General features: G+C 45.2%; 1 protein-coding gene across 12 annotated transcripts in view; it reads left to right on the top strand.

Moving 5' to 3' along the window:
* BIN1 (bridging integrator 1) overlaps positions 1–15,274 on the top strand; it is a 101,292-nt gene that overhangs the window by 43,555 nt on the left and 42,463 nt on the right. For all 12 annotated transcript variants that reach the window (XM_054208704.1, XM_054208701.1, XM_054208699.1 and 9 more), the window contains exons 3-6: positions 6,475–6,529; positions 6,994–7,088; positions 8,984–9,079; positions 13,627–13,734. In XM_054208704.1, the coding sequence (XP_054064679.1) occupies positions 6,475–6,529; positions 6,994–7,088; positions 8,984–9,079; positions 13,627–13,734 (354 nt within the window). The remainder of the gene's footprint in view (positions 1–6,474; positions 6,530–6,993; positions 7,089–8,983; positions 9,080–13,626; positions 13,735–15,274) is intronic.

Genomic DNA, 15,274 nt, shown 5'->3' with positions numbered 1-15,274 from the left:
AGGCAAAAATATTTTAACAGTGTAGCAATTTGTCCCCACCCTCTTACTTAAATAGCAGGAGGTTTATATCTTGAATTGGGAGTGTGGTTTTGTTTTGTGTGGTTTATTTTTAATTATTATTATTTTTTTTTATCTGGAGCTTTCAGCCACCGAGAGGAGGGGCGGAAACACCATTTACCCCAGGGGATTTGCACCCTGGTGCTTGGTGTTAGGGGAAGTGTTGCTTCTGTTTCATGGTGGCAAATGCATGCCACACCAAAGCTCAGGTGACGCTGAAGAAATTTTTTACCCCCTTTGTGCCCTGACTTATTTGGGACCTTTTTCTGGAGCCGTTACAGGCAGCTGCATCGTGTCTGTTAAGAGTCAGCAGATGTGATTCTGTGTCACAAAACCAGCTGAGAAGGGATTTGCCACAGTTGAATATAATGAAAATCTTTCAGTCTGACTTTGACTTCTGTCTAACTGGAGCTGACTGCAGATTCCTGGAGACTAATGCTCATTCTCTTGGCAGCGACTGTAGCTGTTGTTCCAGAAGTTTGTGCAATATCTCTATAGTATGTCCACCAACGATGTTCGCTTGTGCACAGAGGAATAAAGTTTGGCTGCTTTCTAATAACATTACATTACCAGGTGTGACTGTATGATTTTTAAGTATCGGCAATCAGGAAATAGCCTTTTATTAAGGAGAAATACTGAAAAACTCAAATCCAAACTTCTTGATCAGGCTGTCTGTGATGGCTTATCAGTTCCCAAAGCCATGAGTTCTAGTGGTGCACCAAGCACTGCCTCTGTACCCCTTACAGCTGAATTTCTTTTCCTGTCTTGCAGGGACGGGCCATGAACTTAAATTATCCAAATAATTTATCAAAGGATCTGGAGGCTGCTCTGCATTTGCTGATTGTGGTCTGTTGGTTTTGCTTTGGCCCTCAGTTTCCCTGTTACTAAAATAAAAACAAACAATGCTGTCCTGGTTTGAGGTTGTTTTACAGGGCAAACCATAAAAGTGGGTTCACTGGATTGTTAGGATATCCATGGCTGAGGAGTTGTTATGCCAAGCAAAGGGGAAAAAGAGTTCAGCTATATGTGCATATATACACACTTGGTTTTATTTTTATATGTATGATATGTGTGTGTAGTATAGCTATGTGTGAGGTTTCTATGGCCTTTCCTTACAAAGTCTGCTCCAGTGGGAAATGTAAGTCTGGAGGAAAGCTGCTCTTCTGCTGCAGGCTTGTGACAGAACAGCTCTGCTGTGGAACTGGCTGGGATGTGACCAGGCAGTGGCCTTATTTGCTGTGTTGATTAGAGGTTCCTCTGGTGTTGGGCCACTTCGACACGTTCCCATGCGTAGGCTGTCAATGAATGGAGAGCAGGTCTAAAAATCACTTACCCATTTTCAATCAAGGCGTCTTGTGGTTCTCTGAAATGGTGGTTGAGTGGACATTAGGGAAAGCATTGCACTTCCCAGCTCTCTGTCCTTTCAGGTTCATAACAGCACCACTGGGAGATCTCTGAATAGTAGGAGCCTTTTAGCTGAGACAGATGACTTTGCCGTGTGACAGATGAGCTGGACATAACCGTGCTGCTACAGGGCTTGCCTGTGTCTCTTGAAGGCTTGACAAGCAGCACAACTGGCCCCCATATTACTCCCTCATGATAGATTATCTTTGTCAATTAAACTTCCAAAAAGTCCATTTGAGGGCTCCCCGCTCCTTCCCTTTCCCAGTGTCACTTTTGTTCAGGCATGCGCACAAGGATCTGTCCTGGAAATTGTCCTCGCAGACCTGGGAGCAAGAAGCCTGCTGCAAAGGTGAAACACAGCCCCTGCCCAAGGTGTGCTGGGCTCTGGCTTCTATTCCCCTGCATTTGAAATACTCACTGGAGAGACAGGGAGTGGGAGGCTGATGGCAGCCCTTAAACCTGGCACCACGTTGTGTTTCTGCCTGGCAGAGCGGCTGGGTTTTGATACCCTTCATGAGCTGTTGCTCATGTGGAAGTCCTGGGTGGGTTTACAGCGTTTCACACCAGATGCATGAGAGGCAAGCTGCTGCTGGCACGGGCTGCATCCATCTCTGCCTGTACCCCACGGTGTTTGGCACAGCCTCAGCCTGTGGGGCAGGCAGCGTGGACTTAATCTTTGCTCTCGCAGCATAGGTTTGGCTGTGGACCATTACAGTCAGTAGCTCAGAGAGAGACTTTCTTGCCAGGCAAGAACGCTTCACGCCCAGCAATTTCTATTTCAGCCCTGTGTAGCTAAACAAGCTTAACAGCTTGCCTGGTACCCCAGGATGGGAGCTTCTCACCAGTTGTCCATGCTTTGTGTCTTAACAGCTCTAGTTTTGCTGAGTTGGGGGCTTATATGGAGCTGTTGTCTCAGTGCTCCCCCCCTTCTTTTATCCCTTCACAGTCTGCTCTTCCAGCCCTATATTAATCTAATCTGGAACAGCACATTGCCTGCCCCTCTCAGGTGTAGAACGTCCTTCCTAATAATAAAAATCCTTCACATTGGAACTGCAAACCCAGGGAGGTTATGTAAAGGGGTTGCAGTCTAATATTTGGATGAAGGAATTCCTTTCAAAGATTGGGGAGAAAGTGGTTTTAGGAAACCTGTCTACTACTAGGAAACAGCTCTACAGAAAATCACATACTTACTTAGGGCTTGGTGAAAGGTGTTGCAAATAACAACCCCAACAAAACAAGAAAGCACGAAAATATACCAAACCACTTGTGTTTTTCTTTCACAGAGCTATAAGCAATAGGTGGTTCATTAGGTCTTTGGAGAGAGTTCTTCCAGCCTCCTGAGTACAGCACTTCTATTTTTAAATATGCATCTTCCTGTACATACTGTCCTTCATGTTATACCTGGTTGTGTTATAGGCTTGCAGGGTTGAATTACACCATGATTGCAACCATGGCGATATCTGCTCAAACAAGATGACACTTGTGTGTTTGAGTAGAACGACTTATTGTGGTCACTTCTACATCAAGACAAAGTGTCATTGTCCCTGTGTGAAGGTTTTAAGTCAGTTTGGTAGTGCAGGGATGAGAAATGAATATGGGATTCAGAATCAGCACTGATCTTCCAGCTTTGTCCTAGTTTTACTTTTCTTTTGTGGAGTTTTCTTGCTCTGATATATATCTCTCTCTATATATATGCTATTTATTCTTTCTTTTATGTTCTTGCAATTTAAAAATTACTGATTTTTGAATATCTTTGGATGCAACCGTACCTCTATAACTTCCCTCTGCACATTCTTAAACTCTTTCACAAGTGGGAAGTGGATTAATTTTTCAGGTTCCAGTTTAACTCTCTTCCCTACTTTTTTTACCTCTGAGTTTAGAAAGCATCTCTTAAATGTGCACTCAAGGGTGTTGAAAGCTTCTGTTCTATACAGTATTTGACAGTGTCTAACTACATTGCGAGAGGTGTTTTTGCAGAATCGTGGCTGTACGTGACAGCTCGCTCTAGCCTGCTTGAAGAAAGCAGGTGTTGCATGCACAGAGAGAAATCAGTTGCCAAAGTTTCTTGGGAAAGCATTAATGCTTAAAATAATAAAAAGAAACCCATGTAGCAAGTGAGGGAGCTGCTTTACTGGTGGTGAAGAAATAGAGCAATGTAAATGCCAAAGATGGACCTGGATGGGAACTCCAGGTGCCCAGGGGAGCTGGGGAAATGGGATTCATAGCAAAACTCTGAACATGGGCTTTTCTTTGAAAACCTTTCTGCCTGCAGATCTTGCAGGCTGTAAAATCTATTCACTCTCTCTGGCAGGCTTGGTACTTCTAAGAGGCTTAAGTAACCCCATAGTCATGGACATCAGCTGTAACTCTGACTTTAAGCATCAGGAAGAGGTGACTAAGAAAGACCACTCCAGTGGCAGGATGCAGCACTGCACATTGGCTGACTGCACATCGTGGCAAGACGAGTGGTGTTGAGGATGTTTGGAGAACACGGAAGGCTAGTTGTGCATTGCTGCAATGGCATGCTCCAGTATTCAGGCCTGACTTGCAGGTTTTTCAGGTAGTCTATCTAAAAATCTTGATTCGATGTTTAATTGTGATGCTGGTATACCTCTCAGAGGATCATTTTGTCCCTGTGACTTTGGGACTGGGCATTGAGACTTAAAGAGTTCATGAGTCTGGGTTCTGTCCTGTGCTGCTGTGGCAGGACTGAGGCAAGTATGGTCACAATTTTAGAGGTGGTTTCTGATTTTAGATGCTATAATTTTGAGAGTTACAGTTCTAGACATTGCAGCGCCCAAGTGTACGGTGGGCAAGTTCTGCAGAGGACCTTACCTGCTGATTACTTTCTGATAAATTTAATGCTGCATGTTCAAACTTAGTCATTCTTAAAAATGGTATAACTGCAAGATGATAATGTATCCATCTGAGGGATTTTGCTTGATAGTTTCTTCTGTGTCGTTTCCTCTTATGTTCTGACATCTTATGTTGCCAGTTCCAGTTTATTATTTCCAGCATGGACCAATTCTAGGCAGACAGCACTGCTTTCCTCTAAGCCTTTCTTGCTCCCTGCATTGGGCAGAAGCAAACACATATTACAGCTTGATTGAATGGCTGCCTGTCAGCTCAGCCTCCCTGATGGTCCTCTCTGTGTGTGCTTTTTGATTACTCTGGCACCTCTTCCCTGGTGGTTTCTGATTGCATCTCTAGGAAAGTATCATCTGACCAGGTTTCCACATTCGCCTCAAGCCAGCAAAAAGCAACATTTGTTTGCTCTGTGTTTTAAAAACTCCTAGGACTTTTGCAGCAGATGTGGTCATTATTCCTTTCCTGTTGTATACTCTCTTTGGGTCAGTTCCAAATGCTTCTCCAGAGCAGGAGACTGACTTTCTTTTATAAAAGTGGTCAGCTCTTTCCCATCCCTCGTTTCCTTTGTCGATGGCAGTAGGAAAAGAACAAATGTGAACTCATCCAGAACTTTCGAGGCAAGGAAAACAAATTGGGCCACAGTGTTGGAAGCAGATGGGTTTCTCCATGAAGCTATGTTAGCACTGCCACTTCAACAGCTGGGCAGATTTAGCCTCTGCTTCGAGAGCGCAGCTGCACTGCGAGCACAAAGGATCACAGCACGAGCTCGGTTGAGGCACGAGGTGCCTGAGTGGTGGGGAGGGCTGATGGGAAACATCTGCCTTTGAAGCTCGTAGCTCTGCGGCAGCTGTCAGATGTCCTGTGAGCTCCCTGTCTCTGGAGTTGTCTTCAGCTGTCAAAATTCATTATGCTGGGGGCTCCCCCAATGGGACACAGACTGGGAAAGAATGGGAGGAATGGAGCAGGCTGTGAGGAAGGTGTGAGGTGTAGTTGTTGCTTTCCTGCATTTTTGTTTTTGCAGCTACTTTGGGGGTTAGTGGGGATCCCGTGAGATCCCACAGGGTAAGAGAAACCGTTTTATAACAGAGATCTTTGTCTCTCAAACTTTTTTTTTCTGTACTTCTTGCATACTCCAGAGGTTGTCTCCACAGGTGTCCTCAATGTTTGCTCCTCTTCCTTTGACATGCTCTGTGGTGTGGATCAACTTCTCAAGCCTTGCTTTTCTCTTCTTTTTGTTTCTGTTTGTATAATGTGACTGGCTGGATTTGGGAGTATTTTTCTGTCTGCTTTGCACCACTGTCAATGACACATACCAAGGTAGAGCTGGGCCTGACTATTCTTATCCTAGTGCAGGACAGCAATCATATGGGGAGTGACTGTATGTGTGTGTGTCTAAGCCAACTGTGTTGTAAAAATCTCCACGACCCTTTCTAATCTGGGTTCTTGTACCCATTCACCTGTGCCATATGAAGGCTCAAACTGGCAAAACAGCCCAGCTTCTGGTTTTAATCCTTTGTTTTCCTAGTGAGTGAGATCTGCTGCTGGCAGGCCACTTCCACAGTGAAGCTAAAGAAAAAGAGGATTAATTCTGTATTTGCAAGCCCTGCTGCACAGGACAGTTTAGACAGGATGTTTGGGCAGGTCAGAAGTCCCTCGTACCCACTTTGCACTGGGGTTTTGGTTTGCAGTGTGGCAGGAAAAAGTGGTGAGCTAAACTGCTCACAAACTGGTACAGAATAAATCAATTTTATCTCGCTTCTGTATCCTACAGATTCCCTTCAGTCACATTTGTTGCATAGACCTGCTAGTCCTTATCTTACAAAATAATTGTTGCCCTTAGGACCCTCTCCAGTTGCTTGTATGAAATCAAAATGCTACAGCTGGCTCTGCTGGGTTTACCCACATCAAGTTACTTGGTACTTTGGTGGTATTGTTGGCCAAACATGCCTGCAGGTCACCATCTGTGGGCTTTCCAAGTCAGAGGGCTGTGGTCTCCCTGTTAACATTTATGTTTTGTGTGGTAATAGGGCTGGCATGTAGCCCATCTTCAAGACCATTTTTCTTTATTTAGAAATGCTTGACTCCTCCTTCTCACACTCTCTTTACATGTGAGAATAACTGATGGTCTTCTCCTTACGTTTACAGTCCGAAGGCACGAGGCTGCAGAAGGACCTCCGAACTTACTTGGCTTCTGTAAAAGGTAAGGTCTGCATAAGCAGAGAATGGTTTCCTCTCTAGCGCTTACCTACATAGTGAGGTTTCTGCAGCATCTCCTTCCTGGTGTTTCCTCAGACATGAGCTGTGGGAAAGGTCAGCCTTGTCTAGGTGAGAGATCTTTCAGAATCCCTCAGGACCAGCTGGAATGGAGTGGGGTTGTGCTTTGATGCCAAATAGCTGGTGCTGTCTTAGCAGATAGACTCTCATATCTTCTGCTAGGAGAGGATGAAGACAAAGGGTTTGATGAGACCGCATCCTCGGTTCCGTTCTCCCTCTGGTTACCTTTCATCTCTGTGTTATCAAGGGTCAAACATTCTGTAAGGAAGAGCCTAGCATTTGTTATAACCCATTCAACACCTCCTGTGTCCCTATGCCTCAGGATGAGAGTTAAACTGTGAGGAACATGCTATTTCCCTCTTTCTGAAGCAGTTCTCTCTTCTTTCCTAGCCATGCACGAGGCCTCCAAGAAGCTGACAGAGTGTTTGCAGGAAGTTTATGAGCCGGATTGGCCTGGGAGAGATGACACAAATAAAATAGCAGAGGTAAGAGACTGTCCAGGATGTGAGGTCACCAGCCTTGATCTGTCAGCAGAGATGAGCTTTGGAAGATATGTCTGTGCACCATGTTTCTTCAGTCATGTGACTTTGCAGAAGAATTGGAGATACAAACTCAGCATTGGAAGAAGGGAAAGTTGAAGGGATGTGGCCTGTGTTTTTGTTTGTGTAGGCACTGTCTCCAGACGCTTGAATGCTACACAGAGCCGTATGCTATTGAACACAAACAATTTGTTCCCCAACCAGTGGCTAAACAGGGATAGAGGATGCCAAAAAAAGGGTCAGTAGGGTCAACTGGATGTATTGCTTATGGTCTGTGCAAGAGAAAGGGGAAGCTAAATCGACGGCCAAAGCATGGTCAGAGCAGCCATTGTGTAGCTGCAATAACCTCCCACTCACAGCAGTACCACAAGCTGCCATATTTTAGTTGCCACCTTGTTTGGCTGAGCCACGTATCATCCCAACCTGCTCGTCTTCTCATTCCTTGGTGAGGTGGTGCCTGTCCAACTTGCCCAGGTGTTTTCTGTGGAGCTTAGGGCACAGCCAGTCATTTGACAGCTTGGATCCCCCTTGGCATGTGCGTGTGGTGGGTCCAGATGGAGGTAGGCACCCCCTGCCCTCTTGCTCAGCTGTTCTGCTGAGCAGCAGCTGTGGCAATTCAGCTCTGTGGATCCATCTGCCATGAGGCTGCAGGACTGGGCTTACTGCAGCTGTCTGTGGCATTGGAGCAGGGGGTAAGGAATAGAGAGGAGAGCAGGAGAAGGATTCTTCCCTTCCTCTGCTTTCCCCTGCAGAAAATCTCACCTGAAATAACATCTGCATCTTGCTTAGGAAATACTGACTTCAAAGCAGATAAATCAAACAAAACCTGAACATTTCCAGGTCAATTCTTGCATTAACATGGAAACTTTCCATTAGGAAGTGCTGTTGCAGTAAATAACGGAGTTGTAATTCAGCTGGTTTGGCTTCATGTTCTCTGTTGGCCTTGCTTCTTCCTGAACCACTGCAGTGCCTCTGGGGAGACCATCCCATCAGAGAATTTGAGCCAGAGAGGTCAAAGGGAGCATAAGTCCTGAGAACTAACTGTAGCTACTCTAATGGTCTGCAGGAATATTTCCAGTCCTCCACCTCTCCCTTTAATACCTTTCTTTATGTTTCTCTCTTTCAGGGAGAGAGAGGCAGAAGAAAAGTGCTATTCCTGCCAAAAAATAATAAATTCTCACATAAAGCGGGCATTTTAATAAATATTTTAGCCAAACCCCTTTGTTCAAGAGGAAAAACAGGACAGAAGGGCAATTTCCGCCTAATCCAAAGGGTTGATGGCAAGTTACTGTGCCTAAGATAAGATCAAGGATAAAGTGTGCAGAAGCTTGGGTGTAATTCTTGGACGTGACCTCATTGGGCTTTGGAGGAAGGTGTGAGGGATGAAGACTGTTAGAATAGCTTTCTGTTATTGTTCATTATCCTCCAGAAAGCTGTGTTGTAATGAAAAGCAGAAAATAGTGCCTAGTGGTCTCAGGTGTCACATTTTTCTGGTTGCTGGGAGAAAAAGGTAAAGCCAGCCTGACTTTCATCTTCCCTTCTGTTGTATGGACTTGAGCTAGCTCTGGGGGGGGTAAAAGACAGGCCTTCAAAGGAAGGTTTGCGAAGGGTGCTGTGTCCTTGGAGAGGTCACCTGAATTGGGAGCATCAGGCTCTATTTCTACATTTCTGGCATGACCTCTGTTTTCAACTAACTTCTCTGCTCCTCATTTTTTTCCAAAGATATCACTATTTCTTAAGAGCTCTGGGGGACTGAAATTGTTGACTGTAGCACTCATGGACAAAATAGAAATGCAGAGCTCTGTGTTCTTGATAGTTTGCTCATCACTTTTGTTTTTCAGAACAATGATCTCCTCTGGACGGATTTCCATCAGAAGCTGGTGGATCAGGCACTTCTGACCATGGATACGTACCTTGGCCAATTTCCAGATATTAAAGTAAGATTCTCTTTAAACCTTTTGATCTAGAAAATCACAGCAGATGAAACCCTGTAAGAATCAATTTCTTGCATCCCTGTCTTTCTTCTTTAGGAGGATGTGTGTGCTGTGCTGCTGCAAGCTCTCCTTTTAGAGCAGCCAAGATCTTTGCAGCTCTGGGTCATGTGAAAATGTTATGTTTTCCTTTTGGGCTTGAAATGAGAGTGAAGAATTGGGACACTGAAGAGAAAACATAAGTGTGAAACGGGAGGATTCATGAAATTTCTTATTGTATCACGGTGCAGGAGGGCAGTGTCAGCAATAACTCACAAGCTCTCAGTCTCTCTTTCCAATCCTTTGGTTTTTTAACTTCCTTGTAAGTAGAAAGCACAGAGGAGGTAATCAGTGGCAAATGTCCTTTATAGGTAGAGGCTGGTATGGAAGGCAGATTTCTGTGTTCCCTGAAGTCCTGCTGTGCATGTAACCAGCTTTTTGCAGCGAAGGGGGAGATCGTATCCAAGGACCTCGGTTTGAATGGTGTCCTCTTCCTCCCCCCACAGTTAGGTCCTCTCCGTTCGTTTTGAGAAGGTTATGCAGGAAATATCTTCACCATATGGAAGCGCTAGTAATGATATCACCATATGGGAAATATCAGCTTGGCTTCTTCCCAGTGAAAACAACCCTTTCCCCACCACATGTCTCTTAAAACGTTTGTCAATATTTGTTGCTTCAGGAGGATGGTGCTGTATCAAAGGGGGGCAGGTCACAGGCTTGTAGAATGAACCCTGAACAGCAGTGCCCTTCCTCGCCTCCTGGGGCTCCTTGTTTTTGCTTCATTTTTCCAGTCTCTGGAAAAATCTGTCTCTGGAAGTCTGACGTGGGGAAGGGTGAAGAGGCTTGCTGTTGCTTTCCACCCGATCAAGGCTGTAGAGTTGATTGCTCCCCGTCGTGTGATGCCATGTGCCTCAGTTAGCAGCGCAGAGGCTCGTGCACTGCTTCCTAAGCAGAAGGTTTTATTTCAGACTCGCTGTAGTCTCAGACTTCTGCACCGCTTCGCTCCAAATCACAATTTACCAGCCTTGTCGGCTGTGCACTGGGTCACCTTGGAGTGTCACCTTTTTTCTATGCTTAGTATCTTTGGGATTTCTTAATTCTCCTGGGGTCTCGCTGAGGTTTTACAGTGGGATTTTAAAAGGAGCACAAGACTGGGACCACACAAATTCCACCAGAACTCAATGTGTTAGGCACTGAGCTCCTGTGGATCTTTTCTGTCTTTGGAATGGGCCACTAAGGTGTTTATTACTCATGTCCCTTTTTCAGTTTTCAGATAACGCTCTAGAAAATGGGAAGTTAAAGCAATTTTGTGCACATTTTAAGTAATGCTTTAGAGAGCACTACTCACCTCTGCTTCCCTTCCTAGAACAAGTGAGAATTTGTCTTTCTGTTGGTTCCTACAGTAAGATATGGATATGTTTCACGTAGTTGTCTATTTCCTTAAAATGGAGGACTTTCAGTGGCATGAACTTAAAAAGGTCAGTATGTTTTTGTTGGTAGTTCAGCTGGATGCATCATCCTCCTTACCCCAGAGCAGTGAGAAATGCTCAAATCAAGTCTGGTTTCTTTGACCAGTAGAAACTCTTATAAGTACTGTTGTTGAAGGCTGCTACAGTTGTACAAAAGTATAATTTGGCTTCACGTAAGGAATTAGAGGTCTTGAGGATAGCAGGCAAAAAACCCACCCCAGTCTTATGTAATTTACAGAATATTTCAGGGTTTTTTCGTTGTTGTGGTAATAGTTTTCTGTTTTGTGTTTTCCACAAAAGCAAATTTTCTGCTTTTCTTGGAATTCTGGCATTACTGCACTAATGAAAGATGATTTATGGAGAGAAGATGATTTTAATTTACTTACGTCAAGGCCTGTTTTTTGTTAACAGCCCAGTAATTCAAATGTGTGATGAGTTAGATCATGCATACATTATTTTTTGTTAAATTCTAACATATTCTGAAATAGTCATTTGAGGGGCTGGAAAAATTCCCTAGAATTTTTTGGACTTCCAACGGGATCCACAGCGGGAATGTAAAAACATATCATGTCTTTAGTAAGGGATTTTTATAAGTTAAAGAGACTAATTTTTAAATGTTGGGTGGGGAGGGGTGAACAAAGCCTCTCTGTCTTCTCTAACTTGAAAAACAGGAATGCAAAAAATACTTCATCCTTTCTTTGCAGGTCAGTATCTGTAACTTCTAGGAGTAGGTCTCTTGCATAATCTGTAACATTTCTGAGTGAGTTTTTGGTTGAGGTTGCAGAGCACACAGGAAGAGTACAGGTCTTTGTGGCGAGCCCAGAAAAGATAAACCATAACCCTAGTTCTGAATAGTTGTGGAATTAGCAATTTTCTGTCTTGCACTGGAAGTGGTGCCCTATTTCTACTAGGTTTAAAATGAAATATCAGTAAGGACAGTAAAGTGTTTTGTGGTGGTTTGTTTTGTTTTGTTTGTGTGGTGTTTTGTTTTGGTTTTTTTTTTTTTTTTCTTCTTTAAGGAGCTTTAAATTAAGATGTATCTATTGCAAAGCAGTAAACTGTTGAAGTTCAGCTTTTGCCATCAGATAGTGGTGGGTAGCTGCAATTATCCTAGAGTAAGACAAGGAAGCTACCCTGCAGCCTTCCAGGACTGGGCTGAGTCCCGTTACTGTCATCACAGGCAATTGCATGATTGATGGTTACTCCTGGAGGGCTCGCGGTATACCCGTACCTCACAGCATTTCCATGGACTGTAGTAGAAATATGAGGGTGGGGTTAGAAGATTGGGGGATGCAAAAAAAACGGGAGGAGTGACCTTGTTGAGAGATGGGTGACATTGAATCAAACTCCCTGGTGGGGTGGCAGGGAAACCTAGAAGTGGCTGTTTGCAATGTCACAGAGGTGGGCAAAACTCCATCTGTCTCTACCAGTCTGACCTGGGGGAAAAATCCTATCTCTTAAATCCATGGTCTGGCCATGTGTTTTATCTGGTGTGTGTGGAAGATGCATTAACTAGCATCTTGGAGATTGTCATACTGCTGCAAGCTCCCGCTGACACCCTGTCTCCATGCCTGGCTGGCTGCATGACGTTGGGGAGGTGTCTTCTAGTGACCTTGACTGTGAGGTGGCACAGCTTCTTTGTGATTCCTCTCCTGAAATGAGCTCAGTACTTTGAAATCAGTTTGGGTGTGCGTGTGGCTGAGATCCTGCAGATCTGCCGTGACTCACACAGAGCTGCACCAGCATTTGCTGAAAGTGCAGAGCAGCATGTGTGGGAGATGTGCGAACTGGTCCCAGCTGGTCTGGCAGAAAGATCAGCCCCGAGTGCGGTTTTGTAGCATATCTGCAGGAGCCAGGGGGGGAAGACCACATCTCCCTGACAAGTGTAGTGGAGGGACGGATTTTGCTTTTGCAAGCAAATCCCAGTGCTGATTCTTCAATTTGCACTTTCAATTTCCCTGGGTGCTGTTGTTAATTAGAAACCTCCTGGCTCCTTGCCGCGCCTGTTCACTCCAGTTCTCTAGCCTGTCTTTAGATGACTGACCATTGACACTGGACCAGGCTCTTCGAGCTGGGGTGATGTTAGGGTCAGGCTGGGAAGACCTGTGTTCCAACTCAGATAGTCTGGGGTGTTTGTAGAGACCGTGGACGTGAGGGTCTAAGAGGGGTAGATGGTTCTTAATCCATCGGGCCTGAGCCTTGCTGAGGTGAATCTATGCTGGGGGAGAGAGCCTGAGGCACCTCGGATGAAGAGGGGTAATGGAAGATCAGGCCACAGGCCTGACTGTCTATTCTGGATTCTCACCCACGGACCTATCAGGACTCCATTCCTGAACGCAGTCTGGTATGCAGTTGGCACCCTCCTTGCGTTTGTTACAGCTTCAGTGTGTCTTGCTATTAGTGACATAGTGCTACAGGTTTTCCCTCCGGCTTCTCTTGCTTAGTAGCCAGTTACAATGGACCACTGCCTGTGGCTGCAGACACTTCTGTCTGGACCTCCTGTCGCAGGGTCCAAAATGCTGACCTAGGTGTATCCTGAACATATTGGTGAGTGTTTTTTCTGTGCTGGCAACAGAAATGCCTTCTTTTGTTGAACTTAATCTTTTGAGCTTCCACACAAACTAGGGCTGTGAGCTGGTTAGTTAGAGTCTGGCTGCAGCGCTCCGGAGGCCCTGAAAATTATGAAGCAGGTGCCCGTAGGATGCAGACACATGGGGATGCTTAGGAAGCGCTGGAGCTACAGGTCTGAAAACATTAATGGCATCCAGAGTTGGGGCCTGTTGTTCGTTGGATCCCTTTGCTTTCCCTGGCTGGATCTGCTCTCCTCCTGAGGATCTCCCTCTAGAATGGTGGTCGTCACAGGTTGCTCCCAGGGCCACCTCTCTGGGCAGCCTGTGTGGAATATCCAGTGAGTGTCCTTGTGTGGGCAGAGTATGGGATGCTCTGGAAGTTGGATGAAGAGGAGGGGGGAGGGTTCCTTGTGAGGCTTTGGGGTTTTGGGTGCTGGGGAAGATTGTCACAACTCTTTTCTCCCATCTTTTTTAGTCTCGTATAGCGAAGCGAGGAAGGAAGCTTGTGGATTACGACAGTGCCAGACACCATTTTGAAGCCCTGCAAACTGCAAAGAAGAAGGATGAAACCAAAATCGCAAAGGTAAAGCAAGCAGAAGGATGGGCAGCCATCCTTTCATTTCATGAGGTCTGCATTTGCCTATTGAGCAGTTTTTAAGTGCGCCGCTACCTTGGGTGTGTTTTGTTCAGAGAGATGTCATGAACTGGTGAAGTTTGGCTAGGTATTTCCTTCTTATTTTTTTTTTAGTTCTAGAAAGCAGGATGGTCTCTGTTGTAATGGTTCAGACTCACCATCATCAGTGAGCATCTTTTGGCAGCCAAGGCATTTCCTCAGATGCTGCAGGACCAGTAACCTCTGTCAGGAAAGCCCACGTGCCTCCGAGGGAAGCAAAGCCTTGTAGTGCCCCAGCAAAGTTTGCTAGTTTGTCTGCTTCCTGGGGCTCTGTCTCCCCACCTTTATAGCAGTGGTGAGAATAAGTGTTTGAGTGTTGCTTGAAGTTGGTTGTGTTTCTGATATTCTAAGATGGAGTGTGAGTTACAAGTTCATTGGTGGAAATGCTCCCTGTGCACACTTGATGACTGTGTTCTGTTGTCTGTTGGTCACAATCACTGGACAATAAATATGGCTGAAAGCAGGAAAACAAGAGTTTTCTCTTATCAGGGTATAGTTTCTTTCGTGCCTGTGAATAGCTTGATCTAGGGTTAACCCAGAGCATGCTCAACATGCAAGTGCAGGATTCTTTTTTTATTTTTTTTTTAATTAGAATAAATGTCATTAAAAAAAAATTTAGATTTTCTTTCAAATGTAGATGAAGAAAGGTGATAGTGCTAACCTTGTTCTAGAGAAGACGCGTGGTTCGAATACCTGTCCAGAAAATAAGCTGTGGGTTACTCCTGTACCCTGAGTGGATTTGAACCACGTGCTCCACTCCACAGGGCAGGTCTTGACACAACAGAATAATCCAGGGCTGGGGAGACATCTTAATTCTCTTGAATGTGGGCCATGACGCATCAGGACTCTTCAGGCTAGAGGCAGTGTAGGAAAGAGCGAGCCTGGATCTTTTAACCAGGCTGAGAAGAGTTGTCATCCTTTGCTTAGAGTTATTTCTGGTAGGGGGAAATATGGGCTATGTGGGAGATGCTAGAGTTTCTCCTGCATGGAAGAAATAGAGATGCATCTCTCCCCTGAGCAAAGATCTACATTTAATGGCCAACTGATAGTACTTTTATTTTTAAGCTGCAAGTCATCAGTCATCTGCTCACCCGGTGCAGGCACTGTGATTAACTTTGACAGACAAAGGGGGGAGAGATTGGTGGCTCAGGTGTCATTGCATCATTTGTGTGGCAAAGCAGGTCTTGGTTCTGTATGCAAGGCATGAGGCCTAGCTGGTTGTGCCTTCTGTTCAAAGCTGTACTTTACTGTGTTTAGGGGTAAGAGCAGAATTTCCCTGGGGCGTGGTATTATTATTGGTGTGTGCCTGTGGGATCTTTGCTGCAGTGGGAATGGTCCTTGTAGAAATTAATCTACTCAGTTTGGTGCCTGGTGATCTGCACCAAAGAGGCTGGCCTTCTTTGCTGCACTCGCTTGTGTTGCCCCAAATGCTCATGTAAGACATTGTTAA

The sequence above is a fragment of the Rissa tridactyla genome, chromosome 7 (genome assembly GCF_028500815.1).
Source record: "Rissa tridactyla isolate bRisTri1 chromosome 7, bRisTri1.patW.cur.20221130, whole genome shotgun sequence".
In the NCBI taxonomy this organism is placed as follows: Eukaryota; Metazoa; Chordata; class Aves; order Charadriiformes; family Laridae; genus Rissa; species Rissa tridactyla.
The sequence above is the reverse complement of the archived record's forward strand: the minus strand, read 5'-3'. Positions and strand labels throughout refer to the sequence as shown.